Raw genomic sequence first — 22,032 nt, forward strand, 5'->3', positions numbered from 1 at the left:
GGACAAATTAATAGGAAGGGAAAATTTTTCCAACCTGAAGAAAATTAATTGTTCACCCGAAAGAACACAGGAATTATTGCAAAGATGGCATCACCAGATGAAAAAGGACTAATTTTCGTAGCAAAGAAAATTTCGTACATAAACATTACCTCAATTTTCTTTGTTTGTATGGGAGGAGAACTTGATACGCTTTGTTTATTTTGACCATATGAAATATTTTATTCGTTTTCTGTTAATTTCACATTTGATTTATTTGTTAGTTTCAATACTGTTGTTTGATATTTTGATATTGGCTTAAATTTGTAATTTTAATTGTACATTTGTTACACGCAATATCGGAAGCGGAAGTCATTTCCGGTTTGTGAAGATGTGTAGAACTGTCCAATCTTTTATTGATTCGGTTGCGAGGACAACAGTGCAAAAAGAGAAAGAAATAAGTTGAGTTGCGGAAGATGACGTCTATTTTGTGAAAAACGCTGTTTTAAAGAAAAAGCAGCAACTTAATTCAAAAGTGATTGTGTTGGTGAATATTGTTATTAATTTGCAGTGATTGTTTAAAGGTAAAATGTTTTATTAAATTTGTAAAATAGTAAGAAGCTAATTTTTTGTTCAAATCGTTTCGTCCTGAGAATCAAGTGTAGTATACATTAAGGTGAGTCTCATAACTCCGCCGCACAGGGAGATTGGGTAGCTACCGTGACGTAGTAATCCGTGATCCAGTGGCGAACACCAGAAAGGAACGTCACACCACGAAGGGTTAAACTGTAGGTCCAGTCCTGATTATCCATACTGTGCATAAAGTGGACTTAAAACACCAAATCAATCAATCAAATTTCTTCAGAGAATGTTTTAACCATTTTATTAACAAGTGTTTTCAGCTTTGTGAGAAGACTGCTAAGATTTTTTTTTTAGTTTGTCCTTACCTTTATAATTTGTTGTGTACAGTAGCGCCAACTTTAGAGAAACTCTGATATTTGTTTTAAAATTTACGCAATAATACTATATGTCATTCGTAGGCTGAGAATTCGCCCTGAAATGCCTCTTTTGTTTCTTGTTTTGTGTTAATATTGTTCCAAATGAAATGTTGTATGGCTTAATTGTCTCCATATTAAGATAAGATATAATAAATAAATAAATAAATGTAGGCTTTTACGTTTAGTAACAGTTTCAGGCCATTTCCGAGAGGAATACATGAATTTTAAAGTGGCTGTTTTCTTCCTGTTTTAATCATAAGTGCCTATTTGAGGATCATTTCTTTTTGAGTTCCTTAATCCGGTAAATGATGAAAAATCTGTCGATGTTCATCAATTTTAATGCTTATTTTGTATTTTCGATGCTTTTCTGCCTGCTCATCTATACGCATCCTGTTTATAAGCCCTTGTTTTTCCTCCCTTACTGTGCTAATAACGATGTGAGTCTAGAGATGGACGATATCGGAAATTTCATATCGCGATATGCCAAGAAAATATCGTCACAGACGATACGATTTGAATTTTTTTCCGTATTATGATATCGGCGATATATCGTCTACACGATATAAATCGCCAAATATCGTGACGATATATCGCCTAAATATCGTGACCATAGTTGATATCGCCTGGACGATATTTTTCAATATCGCGATATATCGTCTGGACGATATACAGGGTGTCTCATAAGTAATAGTGCAAACTGTCACAGGTGAAAGTGCACGATAATATAAGCAAAAAAGTCTCAGTAAAATGCTAATAATACAGTAAGAAAAGTGACTCCCACAGTTCGATTAGACTGTGTACTGATTGTATCCATCCTGTTTGATTACAACGCCAGCTCTCGGAAATGTTTTGTTTTGTGAACAAAGAGAAAACCTCGGAACGCGCAAGGAGTAAAGCACTCGGTGTTTACAAAATGCAATCAGTGACGGCTTCCAACCACACATTCGCACACATTATTAGCATTTTAGCAACTAGGACGACGTTTACAAACATTGAAGTCAGTGGCGGCTTGTAACCACATATTCGCAATAATATAGCCCGGGTTCGATACCCGCTGGATGCACTTAGTGGTTCGGATCCCACTTTAAACTGTAGGTTCAGTCCTAATTAGCCTTACTGTGCAAAGTGGACTTAAGACACCAATTCAACCAACCAACATTCGCAATTATCTCGAAAACGGCTCGTTTGTAGACCCATGTTTACTGAGACTTTTTGGTTTCTATTATCGTGTACTTTCACCTGTGTCAGTTTGCGCTATTACTTTTGAGACACCCTGTATGGCCCAACACTAGAAGTGACCACTGATGGTGTAAATAATACAGGACAGTGAAAAGTATCATATCATATTGTAGTGTAACAAATTATTATGAAATATTTTGATAACACAATCAGTAATTAAGTTTTGAGAATTCTTTATGTGTATAATTATGAAGGATTTTGTTTTCTTAAGCACGGGAACTTTATTTGTAAAACAAAATACAATAACAGGTAAATTATTAGGTGAGCTCGAGCCTCATAGGACCAAAGAAGTTGGCACCACTGCTAAAAACTCCCAAAAGAGACATCCAAAAAGGATTTTTTTTATTTGTATGTACGCATTGCAAGTTACATTTGAAACAATAGTTAAAATTTTATTTAAAAAAATACAATGGATCTTGATCAAAACACACTGCTTGTTTCACAGTTAAGTTGCTATGATACAGCAATGTAACATTGACAAGATCCATTGTATAACTTATTTTATTTGTTAAAAATATTAATCATTGTTATAACTGTAACTTTAATCAAACTAAAAATAAATGTCTCAAGAAGCGAGCGTGTGTTCTCCTGAAACGTCACAACGAAAAACTGTGTTTTTATGCTTGTAATAACCGTAGACTACAAGAGAAATAAAATGACAAAATAGACGTTAAAATTGAATGAGATTTGCTGAATGTGGTAAAAAGAAGGTTGGTATAAGTAGGCTGGTCATTTCAGTAGACAATGAATACATTGCTTCAATTTTAGGGCTTGCGAATGTCCCTTCTTCTGGGTATAGGGATCACAACCATCGGCGCCTGGATCAAAGTGTTTTCGGTGTCGCCCGACAGGTTCTACGTGACCTTCTTAGGGCAGACGCTGGTCGGACTGGCTCAGATCTTCACACTGGGAGTCCCTCCCAAACTCGCTGCTGTATGGTTCGGGCCGAACGAAGTGTCGCTGGCCTGCTCTCTTGGTGTGTTCGGCAATCAGGTAAAGGGTCTCAGATACTACTACTACTACTATAATTATTATTATTATTATTATTATTATGCTTGAATTATACTGCTGAAAAGGAGCTAAGGAGCCTTAGTACACCAGTATGTACATGTAAGGATATACAGGGTGATTCGTAATTCGACCTATTCCTGGAAAGTGGTAATACTAGAGCACATTTGCAACAAATTTGACCCGATGCACCGGGGGTCGGAAATCAATGGGTTTAGAGTTATTGCAGTTTGTAGATTTTCGTGACATATTCCGACTTGCGACCCAAAACTCCGACGAATGAGTGACTACTGGGAAAAGAAATTCATGCCCAAAATTCCCATACCCACAGAAAGAAATAGTCATTAGATCACACGTCATGAAGAAATTTGGAAACTATCGTTTAAATCGAAGAGGATTACTTAAAAAAATGGTAACATACTTAGCGTAAAAGTTGCGGAAAAGACATGCTCGTTTCATAAGCTCTCCAAAAAGATACAAATGTTGGCAAATGTCACAGGGGTTGGGAAAAAAAAATCTGAATAAAAAGCGGAGAAGGCGCGTTGTAGACCTCTTTGTAAAGTAAAAAAAAAACAAAAAAAACTATGTCGGTTTTGAGAAATAAATTAACGAAAATGAGTGAAGTAATAATGTTATTTACCATTCTCATGATTCCATGTTCTCAGAATTAACTGTTACAAAAACTACAAATCCTGTTAAAATTCCCTGCCCCGCATACATATGCAAGCGCGCAGCCTAGGGCGTACTTCAGATACAGTCGCTCACGTTGACACATTGTCTCTTATGTATTGGGCGGCTGCCACAATTCTCTCTCTCAACTCTTCTTGGGAGTCCACTGGTATACTGGTGTACTCTTTCATGTGACCCGAAATGTAAAAGTCGCATGGCGTCAAATCCGGACTTCTCGCCGGCCAGGTGTTCGGGCCGCCTCGACCAAGCCATCGCAAGGTATAATTTTTGTCCAGCCACTGTCGCACACCCCGGAAATAGTGGGCTAGGCAGCCATCATGTTAGTAAATCATACCCCTTCTTGTGGCGAGCGGCACATCCTCCAGCAGCGTCGTCAATTCTTCCCTTAGGAAGTTTTCGTAGGTAATGCCGTTTAGGTTTTGTGGCAGAAAGAAGAGCCCGATCACATGATTGTGGATGATTCCCATCCACACATTTAGTGAGAATTTTCTCTGGTGAGCCGTTTCTTTAGATTTTCTTGGGTTATGACCCTTAGGGGCCCAAAAATGCGCGTTGGAATTTGGATCCGTCAGTCCACAGAATTCTTGTCAGATGATGGGGGTCTTCAGTGTCGGTATTTAGTAAAAATCGACAAAAATCCATCCTTCTGACAGGATCTCCCTCCTCTAATGGTATGCGTGTGATGGTATGGATACAGTCCTGCTTTATGCACAGTGAACCAGAATTTTCATTGAGTCAAGCCAAGTCGCCTCGTTACCGTTCTGCTCGAAAACACTGCACGATTCCCTCCTCTTCGACAGGATCGTGAACTCGGGGTCTGCCAGCATCGCCTTGGCGTCGTTGAACCGATCCCGTTTCTCGAATGCGCCGATATGTCGTACCAAATACGCTCACGTCAGGTAAATGACGGTTAGGGAAACGCCTGTGGTAGTATCATCGAGCTGCAGCGTCGTCGTCATCACAAAACCCGTAACAATAAACAATATCCGCGTATTCTGCATTTCCGAAAGCAGCCATTTGACACGAAAGCTGTTGTGGGCGTTTAGTTAACAACGAGACGTCCGAACTCCTAATGGTTGAAGGTAACTGATTACGGAATTGAGCAAGAGAGTGGGCCTGGGTTGTGTCCCCGAATATTCCCGCGGATTCCCGAATACTCACGTAAATGAAAAGAAACTAAAATCCGATACTTGCTCTGTAGTTTTTATTCAGATTTTTCCCACAACCAGTGTGACAGTTGCCAACATTTGTATCTTTTTAGAGAGCTTATGAAACGAGGAAGTTTTCTCCGTAATACTGTATTTACGCTAAGTGTGTTACCATTTTTTTGGAATAATCCTCTTCGATTTAAAGGATAGTTTCCAAATTTGCTCATGACGTGTGATCTAATGACTGTTTCTTTTTGTGCGTATGGGAATTTTGGTCATGATTTTTTTTCCAGTAGTCACTCATTCGTCAGCTGTTGGCAACGTGTCACTTAAGTGTAGAGGGTGGAGTAGTTTTTTCACAAGTAGTAGTTTTTGGTCGCAAGTCGGAATATGTCATGAAAATCTCCAAACTGCAATAACTCGAAACCCATTGATTTCCGACCCCCGGTGCATAGGGTCAAATTTGTTGCAAATGTGCTCTAGCATTTCCCTTCCAGGAATAGGTCGAATCACAAATCACCCCAAGGTGTCTAATAGAAGATTGGGATAAATAAATACCCGGGCAACGCCGGGCAATCAGCTAGTGTGAAATAATTTCTAACAAACAATGCCATAATTGATAGTAATAGTAGACAAGGTGTATTTTTACAGAACTTCCCATTCGATAAGTCATTGTCACAGATAACGGGCAAATTGGTGTTCCGTTTTACATTACAAAAAACCGGGACGGAAACTCAAAAAACAGGACTGTCCCGGCTAATAGGGGACGTCAGGTCACCCAAAGTCTCACTGTTTATACAAGCTTGTCAGCTCTCTCTCTCTCTCTCTCTCTCTCTCTCTCTCTTTCTCCTTCTCTCTCACTCTCTTTCTATTTCTTCTTCTCCTTCTCTACCATCACTCTTTCCTTCTACTTTGTCTCTCTCTCTCTCTCTCTCCCCCTTTCTCTTTGTTCTTCTCCTTCTCTTTCACTGTTTCCTTCTACTTTGTCTCACTCTTTCTCTTTGTTCTTCTCCTTCTCTACTTTCACTCTTTCCTTCTACTTTGTCTCTCTCTTTCTCTTTGTTCTTCTTCATTTTTACCTTCACTCCTTCCTTCTACTTTGTCTCTCTCTTTCTCTTTTTCCTTCTCCTTCTCTACTTTCACTCTTTCCTTCTACTTTGTCTCTGTCTTTCTCGTTGTTCTTCTCCTTCTTTACCTTCACTCTTTCCTTCTACTTTGTCTCACTCTTTCTCCTTCACTCTTTCCTTCTACTTTGTCTCACTCTTTCTCCTTCACTCTTTCCTTCTACTTTGTCTCACTCTTTCTCTTTGTTCTTCTCCTTCTCTACCTTCACTCTTTCCTTCTATTTTGTCTCACTCTTTCTCCTTCACTCTTTCCTTCTACTTTGTCTCTCTCTTTCTCTTTGTTCTTCTCCATCTTTACCTTCACTCTTTCCTTCTACTTTGTCTCTCTCTCTCTCTCTCTCTCTCTTTGCTCTTCTCCTTCACTTTTTCCTTCTACTTTGTCTCTCTCTCTCTCTCCCCTTTTCATACTTCCTCTTCCTTTCTCTATATTCCTTTATTTTTCTATTTTTCCCTCTGTTTCTATATCTTTTCCTTCCTTTTAATGGTTCTCTATATCTTTGTCTCTCCTTGCATTTCTCTACTTTCTTTCTTCTCATATTTATCTCCTTCTATTCACTTTCTCTCTGTATTTATTTCTGTCTCTCATTCTCTCTTCCTCCCTCTCTCTATGTTTATCTCTTTGTATGCTTTACTATAAAAGATTCTTAAATATCATTGTCAGCATCATCATGTGTGTCATTTGGGCACATATTCTGCAACACCTCAACCACTTGTGGCGAATGCTGGTGCGTTAACTTCAAAGATGTTTATCAAATTATCGTTTTGTAAGAGTAATGTAAGATTCAATAATTGAAACGGTCACACTAACGTTGTAACCATCAAACACCAAATTTAATAAAAGCAGGCAGGGGCAGGAGGACAGGGGGGTGCACTGTCCTCTCCGAAACTTTTACTTGCACCCAAATTTCCCGTGGCTTAGAGGAAATTTTACTTTAATATTATAAGAAACCCTCCTAATTATTTATTGAAAAAATCTACAGGTATATTACCATCAGTTTCATACCATATCTGAAACTACTAGTTTACATCAAACTTAATATGACACGTAAATTATGTATATATTATGTAATGCATATTTTTAACATGCAGAAATGTTGCTTTAAAATAAAAGTCGATGTACTTGAATTATTATTATTCGAGTTCGCCCCTTAATTGTGAATGAAATGATAAAGTATTGTTATGTCCTGAAATCAATACTCTTTCTCAGGTCGGCATAGCTCTGGGGTTTCTTCTGCCTCCTGTCATCGTGAAGGACCACGACAACCTTGATGACATCGGTCACGATTTGAGCATTCTCTACTACATAACTGCTGCAGCCCCCACCGCTGTTCTCATCCTAGTGTTTTTCTGTAAGTACGTGTTTTTTTCTGTAAGTTCGTTTGCAATCTGTCTCTCTTTCTGTTTAGTTTGGTCGAGTTTAACTTCATCTCTGTATGTAGGTATCCGAAACTACATGATCTATGGTGGCACATCACTCAGAGTTGTATAATACTAATACAAATAATAAGGGATATATTTTTATTGGTAAATCTAGGATTTTGGATCGACGATTTTTGCAAAATGTAATTCACTAATTTCACATTTCGAACTTCAGAAGCAGTTTCTCTTCAATTTTGACTAAATATTTCTCGAGAAATGACTAAATTTGTTTGAAACTTGAGAAGCAGTTCCACTCTAATTTTGACTAAACATTACTCGAAAAATGACTAAATTTGTTTGAAACTTGAGGAGCAGTTCCACTCTAATTTTGAGTAAACATTACTCGAAAAATGACTAAATTTGTTTGAAACTTCAGAAGCAGTTCCACTCTAATCTTGACTAAACATTACTCGAGAAATTACTAAATTTGTTTGTTAGAAATTTATTTAAAACTTGAGCAATAGTTTCTCTTCAATTTTGATTACATGTTACTGGAGAAGTGAGTGAATTTATGGTTATCACAGCGCACTACGACAGGGGCTCTGGTTTCGGGTCCCAGCCCGCCTCGCCAAGAGTGTTCTTTATAAGTGTCCCTTCATCAGTTTCATCATATCATCACTCACCCTCATCTTTGCGATCAGCTAAAAGTGGCATAAAAGCGACGCTAAATAACAAAAAAGTAAAGTTTAATCAAATCCTGTGACGTGTGCTGCCATCTGGTGCTTTCTTTCCAGTGTTCCACTCTCGACCACCTCGACCGCCTAGCCTGGCGCAGGCACACATCTCCAAGGAGGAGACGTCCGATTACCTGCCGTCCGTTCGTCGCCTTCTGACCAACAGGAACTACGACCTCCTGCTGGTTGCCTACGGAATCAACGTCGGCGTCTTCTACGGCGTCTCGACGCTGCTCAACCAGGTTGTCCTCTCCTACTTCCCGGTAAGTGATGCTCACGTAACAAGTCATCAATACTTGCATTGTATACATGGGCGTCGGGAGTGAAGTCGAACCGGTCCCTCCACCACCCCTGGATATTGTCATAGTTTGTTTCAAGCTACTAAAAAGCAGGAAGCTTGTTACTTTTATTGTTCATAACAGTTGTTAGTTAGTACTCAAACGGAATAACCAAAATAAAAAATACGTTACATCAATAAATTGAGTGTAAAATGCAGGAACCAGATTGTGTTTTCTCATATTCTACTATTTAATCCAAAGGATAAATGGTTCCACAATTTTTCAAAATTCCATATATATGTAAGAATTCTCACAACATAAACTTTATGACAAAAATGTCTCCATAACTTCTATTTTTTTTCTTTGAAGGAGGCGTGTACAAATTAATATGCATGCATGAATTTAATTTCAGTACGCCAATTGTATGTAACAGAAAAATAATTAAAAAACAATTGTACTGCATATTCACTCATTTGGTGTATCTCCTAGAAGTCTCCCAACAGAATATGATGATGATGATGATAATAATATATATATTAGTAAAAACAAATTTGTAATACATTGTTTATTTGATTAGTATGACACATGATAAATGAATAGTAACAGAAGACAATATAGCTCGTAATCATTTGTTGCCTGACAAGTAAAAGAATAAAAGTCCCTAGTGTTCCAAGATTCTTCTGATGTTAATTACATTAAGTTTTCATGTACGTTTGCGCACATGATATGCTTGTCTATAAACAGAAAAAATGTTATTTCAGGGTCTATCTGAAGATGCTGGACGAATAGGGCTCGTGATAACTCTGAGTGGAGTGCTTGGTTCCGTCGTTGGAGGGTTTGTGCTGGACAGAACTCACAGGTTTAAGTAAGTATTACGCTGAAACTTTCTGTAGAAGTAACAGCGGCGTATACTCTGGGTCATCTAGGTAATCGCAGATGACCCGGCTGTATTTCTTTTTTTTTTTTAAAAAAAATATATATATATGTATATACACTTCTTCGCAATATTCTTCTAAACCAACTTCGATACATACATTTCTTTGCTTCCAGCGCGCGAATGCTTCCAACCGTTTGCCGCTGAATGTCCGGGAACCTTTCTCCAGCCGGTGGAATGACTTCAGGGAATCTCACCCTGACGTCATTCCTCCCTCTTCCCTTACAACCCTTGGCGAGGAGGGAGGAGAGAGGAAAGAGGGAGAGGAAACACTGCTTCTCAGGCGCGGTGATTCCGTGCCCAGGGTAACCTCCTTCTTGTGAGAGTCCACCGGTCGCACTCTCAACCTTCAGAGCCTTTACCCTTCCCTCCGCTGAACTAGGGAAAACATACCCGGTAGAGTGCGAAGAACAGGAAAATTGAATAACATGGGCAAACCAATTCTACGCTAATTTTCACTTTACATTTGCTTCTGTCTTGCTAATTTCTGTTACTTGAACATAAATTTATCAAAGGGAAAAAGCTTAAATATTGAAGATGAAGCAAACTAAATTAAAATTCAAAGCTTAAGCAATTAAAGCACCTATATGCTGACTCCCCCATCCTTGTATTTACAAAAATAGTAATTGTTTCTCCTCTCTAATCTTCAAAAGCAGCGAGAATACTTCTTTCACAGAACTGAATATTTTTTAAAGGGAAAGATATCAAAAATAAATTATATATATATATAAATGAGAAGAAACAAAGTAGATGTTATGGGAATATCAGAAGTGAGGTGGGAACAGAATGGTGAAATAGTGAGTGATGAGTTCAAGATGTTTTATTCTGGAGGTGATCAACAAGGAAATCGTGGTGTGGGAATAGTGCTAGGACCACGTGTGAAACATAAAGTTATAGCAGTGCGTTATGTGGATGACAGGATTATAATGGTGAAATTTCAAGGAAAGAAGAAAGACTTAGTGTTAATTCAAGTGTATATGCCACATAGTGGGTTGTCAGAAGAAGAAGTGGAGGAAAACTATGAGAAGATAGAGGAACTGATTGAAAAAGAGAGAAAGGGATCGTGCATTATCTTAATGGGTGATTGGAATGCTGTAGTAGGAGAAAGGCAGGATGGAAGTACAGTAGGAAGATATGGATTAGGCGAGAGAAATGAGAGAGGGGAAAGCCTGGTAAATTTCTGTAAAAGAAACTCCCTAATTGTTGGAAACACACTGTTCCAGCAACATAAGAGAAGGAGGTACACCTGGATATGTCCAAGAGATTGTAAAAGATACCAGATAGATTACATACTGGTACAAGAAAGATTTCGAAATTGTTTGAAAAATGCGAAGACATTGCCAGGAGCTGACATTAATTCAGACCACATCTTGCTAATAGGAGAAATCAATCTTACATTGAAGAAGATAACCCAAAACCAGGTGAGCAAGAAACCCCACTTAGAGAAGCTAAGGGAAGAAGACGAAAGACAAAAATTTGCAGAACATTTCCAAGGAAACTACAATAAGTTTAAAGCTAGTTGTAACAATAAGGATGAGATGTGGGATGGAATAAAAAGCTGCTTACAGAAGGCAGTGGATGAAACAATAGGCTACAGGGAAAGGAAAAGTGCAAAGAAACCATGGATTACTGAAAGTATGCTGGAAAAAATGGAGGAACGGAGAAAATGGAAGAATGTAAATACAGAAGAGGGAAGACATAATTACAAGATACTGAATAACCAGCTAAGAAGAGAAACTGACAGGGCAAAAGAACAATGGATGAAACAAAAATGTGAAGAAATTGAAGAACTGGAAAAAAGGGGAAGGTATGACTTGATGTATCGTGAAGTAAACTGCTTGGGCTTCCAAAAGAAGAAATGGAAAACAATGTGGATGATAGAAGACGAGGAAGGATGTGAAATCACAGACAAAAAAGGAATATCGAATGTGTGGGGAAAGTACGTTGAAGAGCTCTACCAGAAAGAGAATCGCCCAGACAGTCTGAATGTAGAAAATGAAGACGACGTGCCTGATGATGAGAAAGGATACTATATCCTGAATGAAGAATTTGAGCAAGCACTCAAAGAAATGAGGAATGGGAAAGCAACGGGCACTGATGAAATTCCTGTTGAACTTATCAAATGCCTGGGAGATGGAAAAAGAGAAATACTGCACTTATGCAATGAAATCTATGAGAAAGGGGATTGGCCACAAGATTTCACGGAGACTGTTTTGGTACCTCTGCAGAAGAAAAGCAATGCCAGAAAATGTTCTGAGTACAGGACAATCAGCTTGATATCTCACTCGGCAAAAATTCTTCTAAGAATTCTCAACAGACGCCTATACTCGAAGGTCAGTGGCGAGTTAGAGGAAGAACAGTTTGGTTTCAGGAAAGGAAGAGGTACAAGGGATGCAATTGGTTTACTGAGGACCATTGGGGAAAGATATTTAGAGAAAGGAAAGGAGGTGTTTGTAGTATTTGTAGACCTGGAGAAAGCCTTTGATAGAGTGAATTGGGTTAAACTTTTAGAAATTCTGAAGAAAATTGGCGTAGATTGGAAAGAGAGAAGACTTCTAAGCAACTTATACATGAATCAACGAGTTAAAGTGAGAACAGGAGACGAAATGACAGAAGGCTGTGAAATTGGAAGAGGAGTACGACAAGGATGCTGCCTATCGCCTACTTTGTTTAATATATATTTAGAAGATATAGTGAAAAATTGTTTCCAGGGCACAGGAGGTGTCAAATTGGGAGGAAGAAGAATAAACTGCATAAGATTTGCTGATGACATGGCATTATTCGCTGAGGATGAAATAACCATAAATAGTATGTTAGATGTGAGCAGTATGGAATGAAGATTAATGTAAAGAAGACAAAGGCAATGGTTATAGGACGGAAACCAAGGAATATTAATGTGAGAGCAAACAGTGAAAGAATCCAGCAAGTGGATAGCTTCAAGTACCTCGGATGCACTATAAGCAGTGACATGAGCTGCAACCAAGAAGTGAAAATGAGAATCGCAATAGCAAAAGAAGCTTTCAATAGAAGAAAAAAATATTTTTGTGGACCCATGGACATAGGTCTAAGGAAGAGATTAGTGAAATGTTTTGTGTGGAGTGTAGCACTATATGGTGCAGAAACCTGGACGTTGAGAAGAAATGAAGAGAAACGACTCGAAGCTTTTGAAATGTGGACATGGCGAAAAATGGAGCGTGTAAAATGGACAGACAAGGTAAGAAACGAAGCCGTACTGAAAAGAGTTGGTGAAAAAAGATCTATACTGGAGACCATCAAGAAGAGGAAAAGAAACTGGTTAGGACACTGTCTAAGAAGAAACTGCCTGCTAAGAGATGCCTTGGAGGGAATGGTTGAAGGAAGAAAAGTCCGTGGAAGAAAAAGATATCAGCTTATGGATGATATTAAATTAACTGGGTCGTATGCTATTACGAAGCGTAAGGCAGAGAATAGGGAAAGCTGGAGATTGCAGTGAAAAACCTGCCAATTAGGCAGAAAACAATGAATGAATGAATGAATATATTAGTTAATTTAAGTTGCTATATTCCGCCTCTTTAGATTAATAGTGATAAAGATGAACGAATTAAACATAAAACGAAAAAAAAAACACATCAGGCACGTAGCCAGGTGGAGGACTCGGGGGCTGAAACCCCCCTCCCCGAAATCCTACAAATATCTAATTTAAAAAGTGTATAGTGGTAATTAATTTTACTTCATTAGCAGGATTAAACACCTTGCATAATACGTTGTAATAATCTGAGATTCATCTTCAGGACTTCTAACCCCACTGTTTCAACTTTCTGTGGCGGCTGCTAATAAGGGATGATCCCCATCCCGAAATAAAATTCTGGCTCTGGCCTGCAATGATTCGAACTTTTAAAACCTGTCATTTCGAGCTCGGAAAGGGATTTTTTTTGTCATTCGTAGGGAATTTCATTCTGAGCCAAGAACACAACAACAGAAGTTTGGCGCGTGAAACTTAATGTGTGTAGTCGTTCCTTTCGTGCTGTGCTTCGTGTTTATTATTTATTTAGGTGTTAGTGTTTGTCGTGATAGTGCTGTGTTAAAGGGTAATGGATGTGATACAAGATTTGCTGGTGTAACCTTGTGGAACAAGATCTTTTCAGGAGAAGTTGCAAATTGTTAATACAGGTAGGCCAGTGTCATCGCTTGAACTTATTTCTACACACAAAGACAAAAATCGGGAATATGTGAGGCATTTTCTCAAGCAAATTATGACAAAACACCATGGTTGACAGGAAGTATAAGTGTTAATAAGCTTTGCTTTTTTGTTGGCCGTGCTTACTTTTCGGGGCTGAAAATGTATGGACTGAATGTATGGACGCGTGTAATCTTTGCAACGCTTGTGTCAAACATGAAAAATCCAAAAGTCACATAACTTCCTTTGTTAAGCTGCAATCTTTCGCACAGACATGTATTGACGTGCAACTGGACAAACAGCGCGCTTTGGATGTGGTATAGCACAAGTAATCGGGTCCTGGAGTAAGTTGAATTTTGCACTTAAATTAATATTGCGGGTTTTTATTTCACTAGTGCACGTCTTTCATTTTATATTTCACAGGTTGTTTTTTTATAGCTTTATAATACTGTCTTGTTTTATTATTTGAAATTCTACACGTATATTAAACTGCAATAACGAGAATTAATTGATTGTGGTCGTAGCAATAAGACACAATATTCCTAAATCCAATATGGATCCTGACATAAATTGCACGGAAACTTTTGGAGTTTGAGGATCAAGGGTCGGAGATTACCCACTCTTTAGAACCAGAATACGCCACTGAGAAGTAAATGTTATCGTCACTGGAACTCTGTTTCAGAAAATGTGTTAAGGGGAAGAGTGACAATTACGCACCAGTTGTGCATTTATTTCAATATCGTCGAAATAGGCACTACTGCTATATATATATATATATATATATATAAATAAAACCTTGACTATACAAGAGAGTATGAATTTCTCCTGCTGCAAAGTTGTGGTTTTCTAAGGTGATTCTTAAGCTAGACACAATGTTTGAAAAATATGATCAATAAGTATTTACAGAATCCTATGTATTCCTTATGGAAAATCAACTTCAAGTTACGGCTAATCAAGTGGGAGACTCAACTTTTCCTACGACTAAGACATAGTTCAACGTGTACTTTTTCCATCATTGGATGTTTGATATTTCCGAGAGAACGAGTAAAATAATGGTCCCATAAGCCTAATGTATTTCTCCTTGCCTCCTACGATCATCCTAGCAGTGTTGCCAATCCTGATGTCCATGAAAGAGCTAAATTTCACCTTAAATACAGCTAAAGATGTCTTTCAAGGAGCTAGATTAACGAAGTCTGCATAAAGTGCCTCCTAGAGTAATTTTAGGTGTCAGAGGGGTGGGGGCATTGCTATTACCTTTAACTTTAAAGTGATGAGAATTTATTCTTAGTTTTCACCGTCTAGATTTGGCGGCATCACCCATCTCAATAATCCACCAATGGTTGCATGAAATTGGAAATAAATGGAATCCCGGATAACAATATTATGTCTTCTTCACTTCAGCTACGGCGCTATAGAAAAGCAGCTGTTGGGGTGACGCAGCCAATATAACCAATATAACAATATCACATCACGTACAAAATATATACTCATGACAAAAGTTGGTCTTTGTCGGCCGGAGCCAGTGATGGCACCATAGAGGGGCAGGGGGCGGGTGCCACAGTTCACAGCCAAACGAATGCACCAAAGAGCAAGATCTGGTTCCAAAAGAGCGAAGCTGGCAACAGTGCTCGGCAGTTGCCGCAGAGAGGAGTACCTAGGGGAAAATGTTCCTCTCGCCCTTAAGGGTGAGCCTAAGTCCTGTGAAACCATCTTAAAGGAGTTGGTGACTTGCAACAGTGCAACAGTTTATGGGAGGGTTAGGGGGTTATTTTAAACAATTTGTGTACGGAATATATACATTTTTCAGAATTGTTATTTTACAAAATAATGTGTGTGATGAAAGTATACATTTTAAGATAGGTCGTTAATTTTTCTACATCCTTGCTGCCAAACTTTTTTTAATATTTATGTTTGGTGATAATTATTAGATAGTTGATAACTAAATATCAATTTTACATCCTCTTTCATTATGTGTACCTGTACGTACAGGGTTTTATCTAGATTTTCACATTTGGGAGTGAATTTAGAGTCAAGGCGAATAAAATGTTGGCCTTTGTGAAAACTTTTACAAGGATGTTGAGGAAATTAGGGTGTGTTGGGGGTTTGTACGAGATCCGAAAACTTTATCAAAAGCGTTCGAATAAAGAAAATCATGGTGTGTTCTTTAGGTGACTGTAAGGAAGGAAGCGAGAGACTACAGGTAGGAATTTACATATTGTGGTGATCCTATATGCTGCCAAATTTTAGCGTTTCCGACAGCAAACATTTATTATACACTGCTGGACAAAAACAAAGAACGGACACTTGCATTTTTTGTGGTAACGCATAAATTCTTATTCGAAGGCTAACTAAATGTTGCAGAAATTATTGGAAATAAGAAAACCTGAATATATTCAACAGAAAGCAAATTAAAATTTATTGTTAATAAGTTAAATTAGAACATAAACGAAAGTTACAGAATACTACCAAAAAAAATTAGGAAAAGAAATCTTAGCAATATTTTTTTAATATTGTTAACTGGTACTAGTAGTAGCTGTCTAGTAGCGGGTGTTACCTCCCCTGCCATCAATTACAGCTTGTAACTGCCGTGGCATACTTCAAATTAAGGTTGGCAATCACTTCTTGGTCCAATTGCTCCCATTCTTCTTGAATAGCACGTCTTAGCTCTTCAATTGTTTCTGGAACTATTGCGTGGCTTCTGATATGTCGTTTCAGTTGATCACAGACGTGCTCTATCGGATTTAGGTCCGGACTTTGTGGTGGCCATTCTAATCGCGTAATCGCAACTTCGTCCAGGTACTCCGTGACAATATTCGCAATTTGAGGACGCGCATTGTTATGCACAAAAACAAAATCTGGGCCTATGAATGGTGCATATGGTACTACATGATCTGCCAAACATTCTGTAATATACCTGCAAGCTGTCATTGCCCCATTCTCTACAAGAACCAACTCTGTACGTCCTTGTAAAGAAATACCTCCCCAGATCATGACACCACCGCCTCCAAAGGGTGTTATTTCAACGAAACAACATTGTGCATAAAGCTCATTAGGTCTTCTATACACATGTTTGATGAACGTAGGTTGAATTTTGACTCATCGGAGAATAAAACCTTTTCCCATTGCTACACATTACAATGTAAGTGTTGTGTAGCAAATTCCAGTCTTCGCTTCCGGTGACGTGCTAACAACCTGGGACCTGTAGCCGGCCTCCGAGATGATAAACCACTTTCATTCAGTCTTCTACGAACTGTTCGTGAAGAAACCACAGCTCTATGAACATTTCTCAAACGCCGTGCCACAATATTTGAGGTCATACGAAGGTCTCTTAAGACTATGATACGCATGAAACGATCTTCCCGTGCTGTTGTGCATCGTTTCCGACCAGAACCCGCTCTTCTACCATAGGAACCATCATACCGTCTGAGAGCTTCATGAATAGTACTTCGTGCTATATTTAGCACCCTAGCAATATAGCGCACACTACGACCATCATCACGAAGAGCTACTGGAACCAAAATTCATGCCTCTCTAGACATTAAACAAAATAACATCAACAGGAATTGAAAATCAATACATTAAAACAAAATTACATGAAATTAATTTTGAGCCTACTAGGTGTTCCAAATAAGTAAATACGAGTAAATAAATAAATAAATAGATAAATAATAAACTGAAAAACTATGGAAAATGTTCAATAATGAATGTTCAAATGTTCAATACTTAACTGAGAGCGTAATTTTTAAGTAATTGCAATTCAGATGTCAAATATTATGGTGTCCGTTTTTTTTGTCCAGCAGTATATTTAGTTGGCTATGAAGTGAATTCTGTGTGTCTATGAAAAGTAAATTTTCAGGTTAGATTAATAGTAGCAAATCTTCCTTATGCACACCGTATTATCTTCAGATACAATGTTAGTTCATAAGTATATTGCAATCATTTGAATATACTATTAATGAAAGATTGGGTATCGTAATTAATGCACAAAGTTCCCCATTTGCCTCACATGGGGATAGTAATTGGAATTTTCACATTGAGACATGAAAAAGTTGTGATAGTATTAATAATGAAAACTTGGCATCGTAATTGAGATGCAAACTTCTTAAGACTATTATCACTACACTCGAAAGTTCAATGTTCGAAGCATTTATTTCCTTTCAGTGTTTCTAACTGGGGCAACAGGAATAGTATGGTATTTGTGTCTATTTAAATGAAGTTAATGTAGTGAGAAATTTTGCTACTCAGACACATTGAGAGAAGAAAGCACATCAACTCAGTGATGGAAGTTATGCAAAAGAATGGTTGCCAGACATCCTATTTTTTACAGGACGTCTTGCATTCCACAACCGTTTCCATGCCCTGTAAACGTGTATATTATATCTTGTTTGAATGTAACATACATATAATTTAATGTGTATTGGAATGTGATCTACATAATGCATAAAAACTAGATTTTACACTCCCTGTATCGACAAAAGAACAATATAACAATATAGTGGAAGTAAAGAAACATAATCATATTAGTTGTTTATAGTTAGAGTTTGGATCACTGGTCGCTGATCTAATTGACCTTTACTCTTGTTTTTATCAATATGCCCTATTTTGAAACCTAGGAAAAAATATGATACGTGCGCACTTGAGTTTCTTCTAATTGTCACTTAATCTGAGAGTCGCTTTGTTGTTTCAATTTCGATGATAAAGAAATAGATAGTTCTTCAAACTTCCGCCTGATAAGATAAAGATTAATCAAGTTCAATAACAGTACAAAACGTACATAGAATTTAACAAGTAATAATTGATTGTTAATTAATGTACTATTTAATCGTGATAGAACCTTTCATCAGTTAATGTGGATTTGTATGAAAACAAAAGTTATGTGAGAAGATTAAATGTTTCTGAGACCTCCATACTGTAATTTTGACAATGTTTTGACTTGAGCTACGTAGAAACACAAAGCTTACTACTTTTATGACATTAATGGTTTGGTGGTAGCTTCAAAAAGATAATAAAATTTGAAATCATAATTTCAAAAGTTCAGCACATAAAATTATATTTAAAACGATGGTTTAGTAAAATGTAAAATTCTATATGTGTTGGATTGCCTGTTTTTAACGGTCAGTGCTATCAGTTCTCTATTGAACAATGTTTGGAAGTAACAGTTACTCTTTTATATGAACTATAACTATAAGTAGGCTACTTATAAAAGTAAGTTGCTGCAACTGTAACGGAGTTACTTGAAGGTTACGTCATCAACAGTTACTTTATCAGTTACTTTAAGGCACTTAAATTATTATCTTGAATATTTGTAATGTACGTGGAGAGATACATTTGGCAACACTGTTTCCAACTATGTGTCTTCTCTGGATACTAAGGTAAAAGTATTTTCGTGAAATCGGATAAAGCAAGGAAGATAGGCTTCGTTTCATGCTACATTTAGAAAATCCACGCTTTTTTGCAATTAGATATTTCTAATTGCACTTGAAGACTTTAGTGTTTTGTTCCATCCTATTTTTTGTGGTAATATATATAATATTAATATCTGAAGATTTATGTTATGTACAGTGTCTCTCAAAAGTTTTAGGACAACGACATTTTAAAGTAGGCAACCCAATTTACACAAGCCGTTGGTGGGTTGCGTGCAGAGTTAGGCTCAATTTCAGAGTTGCCACATGCACAATAGATATTTATAAAATACGCGAAAGAAATATAAACAAGTATTATTGTATAAAATTATTAAAAATATCACTATTATATCGCAAATGACAAAATTCTTTCTGAAAGAAAAAAATAGGTTTTCTAGTATTTCATCGGTGATGAGTCTACAGTAAGGAAAAGAGGTGAGCGGAAACGAAAGGTTACAAAGGAGAGGAGAAAGAGAAAGCGAAAGGAGAAGAGGAAAAGTAGAGGAGAGAAGAAAGATAGGATAGACGAGGAGAGGAGATGTAGTGAGGAGAATGGAAAAAGATTCGAGGGGAGATGAGGAAAAAAGAACAAAGAAGAGAAAAGAGGAGGAAAACGAGAGGAGAGGAGAGGAGAGGGGAGGATGAGACGAGAAGAGGGAAGTGTAGAGTAGAGTAAAGGAGAGAAAAAGAGAATAACGAACAAAGAGAGAATAGTGCAGTGGAGTCGGAAATCTAAGACAGGAAAGGAGATAAGAGGAGTGGAGAAGAGTGGGATGGAGATAAGATGCGAGAAAAGTAGGGAAGGCGATATGAGATAAAAGCAGAACGGAAAGAGGGAAGAGAAGACGGAGAAGGAACTGGAGAGAAGAGGTAGTTGCAGAAAATATCGTCTGAGCGTCAAGAATGGATGCATTGGTCAAATTATCGACATGAAACATTCAATAACATTTTGAAATATATTGGAGAATATATTAGATCGGTGCGAAATGCCTTTTGGCTGAGTTCAGAGCAAATTAAAATCTTCCATGTAAGATCTTTGATTTTACCTGCGATTACACCACTAAAAAAATGAACGTAATTTTTAAAAGAATTATTCAATTTTTCTCCACCTCTCGGTTCGTTGAAATGGAGATTTTGTAATTCAATATTTCCCCTCCCCCCATCGTTAATTCCAAACTGAATCATTCCGTTTCACACGGCGTGCACAATGAACACAATGGGATATGTCTAAAACTTACGAAAATTTTCTGCCACCGGAAGGGTGACACGGTCGTGCCAGATTCAACTATAGCATATTAATATCCATAAGAATAGATTTATCTCAATACAAATTGAGAATGAGTAACATGAGACTGTATATCGGTATACACGTGATACCTCCCAGGGCACGGGAAAACATTAAGATTTGCAGTAAATTAACAAACTCAGGACTTACGTGTTAACATCTAGGTTCAGAATATATTTATCTTGATTATCCAATTAAGAACAACATTTTACATCATAACGAAATGCACTAAAAATCATAGTAACAGCAGCACAAAAATTATCACATGAACTTCCATTAATCTCGTAACTTCTATTCCAAGATTCATATCTATCAGGCGGGATGATGTACTTCAGCAGACTGTTCATACGTCCGGGAAGGACATGTCAATCGCCCCCTCCATTGAGAAACAAAATCGACGACGACTCGTGGAAGCACTCACAGTCTATGAGATTTTGGATTCAACCTTCTAAAAGTATTTTCCTCATGTCTGGAGAACAATTAAAAATCTTCAGATTGTCGAAATTTACCTTGCACACTTCCTTACGAGTTTTTGTGTCCAATAACACTGCCGTGTTGAATTTCACTTGGGTAGCTATGAACGGTCCTGTCCACAAATAAAACAACTTGGAAATGGTTCGGTTAACAGCTGAACTTGGACGATGACTTCTTAGCAGCACCAGGTCATCCTCCTTCAACTGCAAAGCATGGCACTTCTGCTTCAGTTTCCGCCTCTGCACAGAATATCGTTCCCTTAACTGCACTTGAACAACCTTACTCTGCCAGTCTCTCTCGCCTTCTTCGGATTCGGGCTGGAAATTTAGTACAATCTTGGATAGAACTGCATGTACAAAACAATTTGTAATTGTTATCAACCAATGAGGCAATGTTGAAGAGCCTTTTGAACAATATCAGGTAGACACACTGGCAATACACGTGAAGAAAACGTAAGAATTTCTGCAACTCAACTAGATAAAGTCCTTGACTCACTGGAACGTCACTGGACAGACGAATGTCACAAACTAAGCCATTTTCCGTGCCAGGCCTCTCTGAAAACACCTTACTATGTGCAATAAATATCTCGAACAATTCGGCTCTTTGTTCCTTAGCCAATAATTCACTGGAGTTAATCTTCTCCCTTATATCCTCTAGCGGTGTAGCCCATATATCGTAGCTAGCTTCAATCCTCCGGACGCTCATCTGCTTATCAACGGAATCATCATCATCTAGCTTTTGCTCAATTGGCTCTCGATCCACCATTAGATACAACTTTTTATGCTTGAGATTGATCTCTGCTTCATATTTCTGCAGGAACGAATAACCCAATAATACGTCTGAAGGCAAATCCTTCACAACAAAAATTTCTAAAGGTATGGTGCTCTCAGCAATTTCCAGCACGATTCTGCGCTTTCCCACAACTCGAGTTCGACTTTTTCCAGCGAAATCAATAAGTCGTACCTCTGGAGTAGCTTGTAACATGGCCCCTGGCAAATTTTGCTTTATTTTCTTCCAAATCTCGAGACTCAGAACAGATATTTCAGCTGCAGTGTCCACTATACAAGTGATATCAACATTTGCTACACGTGCCTTGAACTCAGGCGCTCTTCCAAAGTTTTTAGACTGACTAGCCTGACACAAATTGTAAAGAAACTCACTCTCTTCATGATTAATAACAAACACCAGCTTCAGATCATTACTTACAGACTGGGAATTATTTTCTGC

At 37.9% G+C, this 22,032-nt stretch overlaps 1 protein-coding gene across 2 annotated transcripts in view; it reads left to right on the plus strand.

Moving 5' to 3' along the window:
• The window catches only part of LOC146001713 (choline/ethanolamine transporter flvcr2a-like), a 55,429-nt gene that overhangs the window by 22,807 nt on the left and 10,590 nt on the right, over positions 1–22,032 (plus strand). For both annotated transcript variants that reach the window (XM_083139379.1, XM_083139380.1), the window contains exons 3-6: positions 2,982–3,206; positions 7,391–7,532; positions 8,337–8,539; positions 9,316–9,419. In XM_083139379.1, the coding sequence (XP_082995505.1) occupies positions 2,982–3,206; positions 7,391–7,532; positions 8,337–8,539; positions 9,316–9,419 (674 nt within the window). The remainder of the gene's footprint in view (positions 1–2,981; positions 3,207–7,390; positions 7,533–8,336; positions 8,540–9,315; positions 9,420–22,032) is intronic.

This window comes from Lepisma saccharinum, chromosome 17 (assembly GCF_977018435.1).
Source record: "Lepisma saccharinum chromosome 17, izLepSacc3.1, whole genome shotgun sequence".
Lineage (NCBI taxonomy): Eukaryota > Metazoa > Arthropoda > Insecta > Zygentoma > Lepismatidae > Lepisma > Lepisma saccharinum.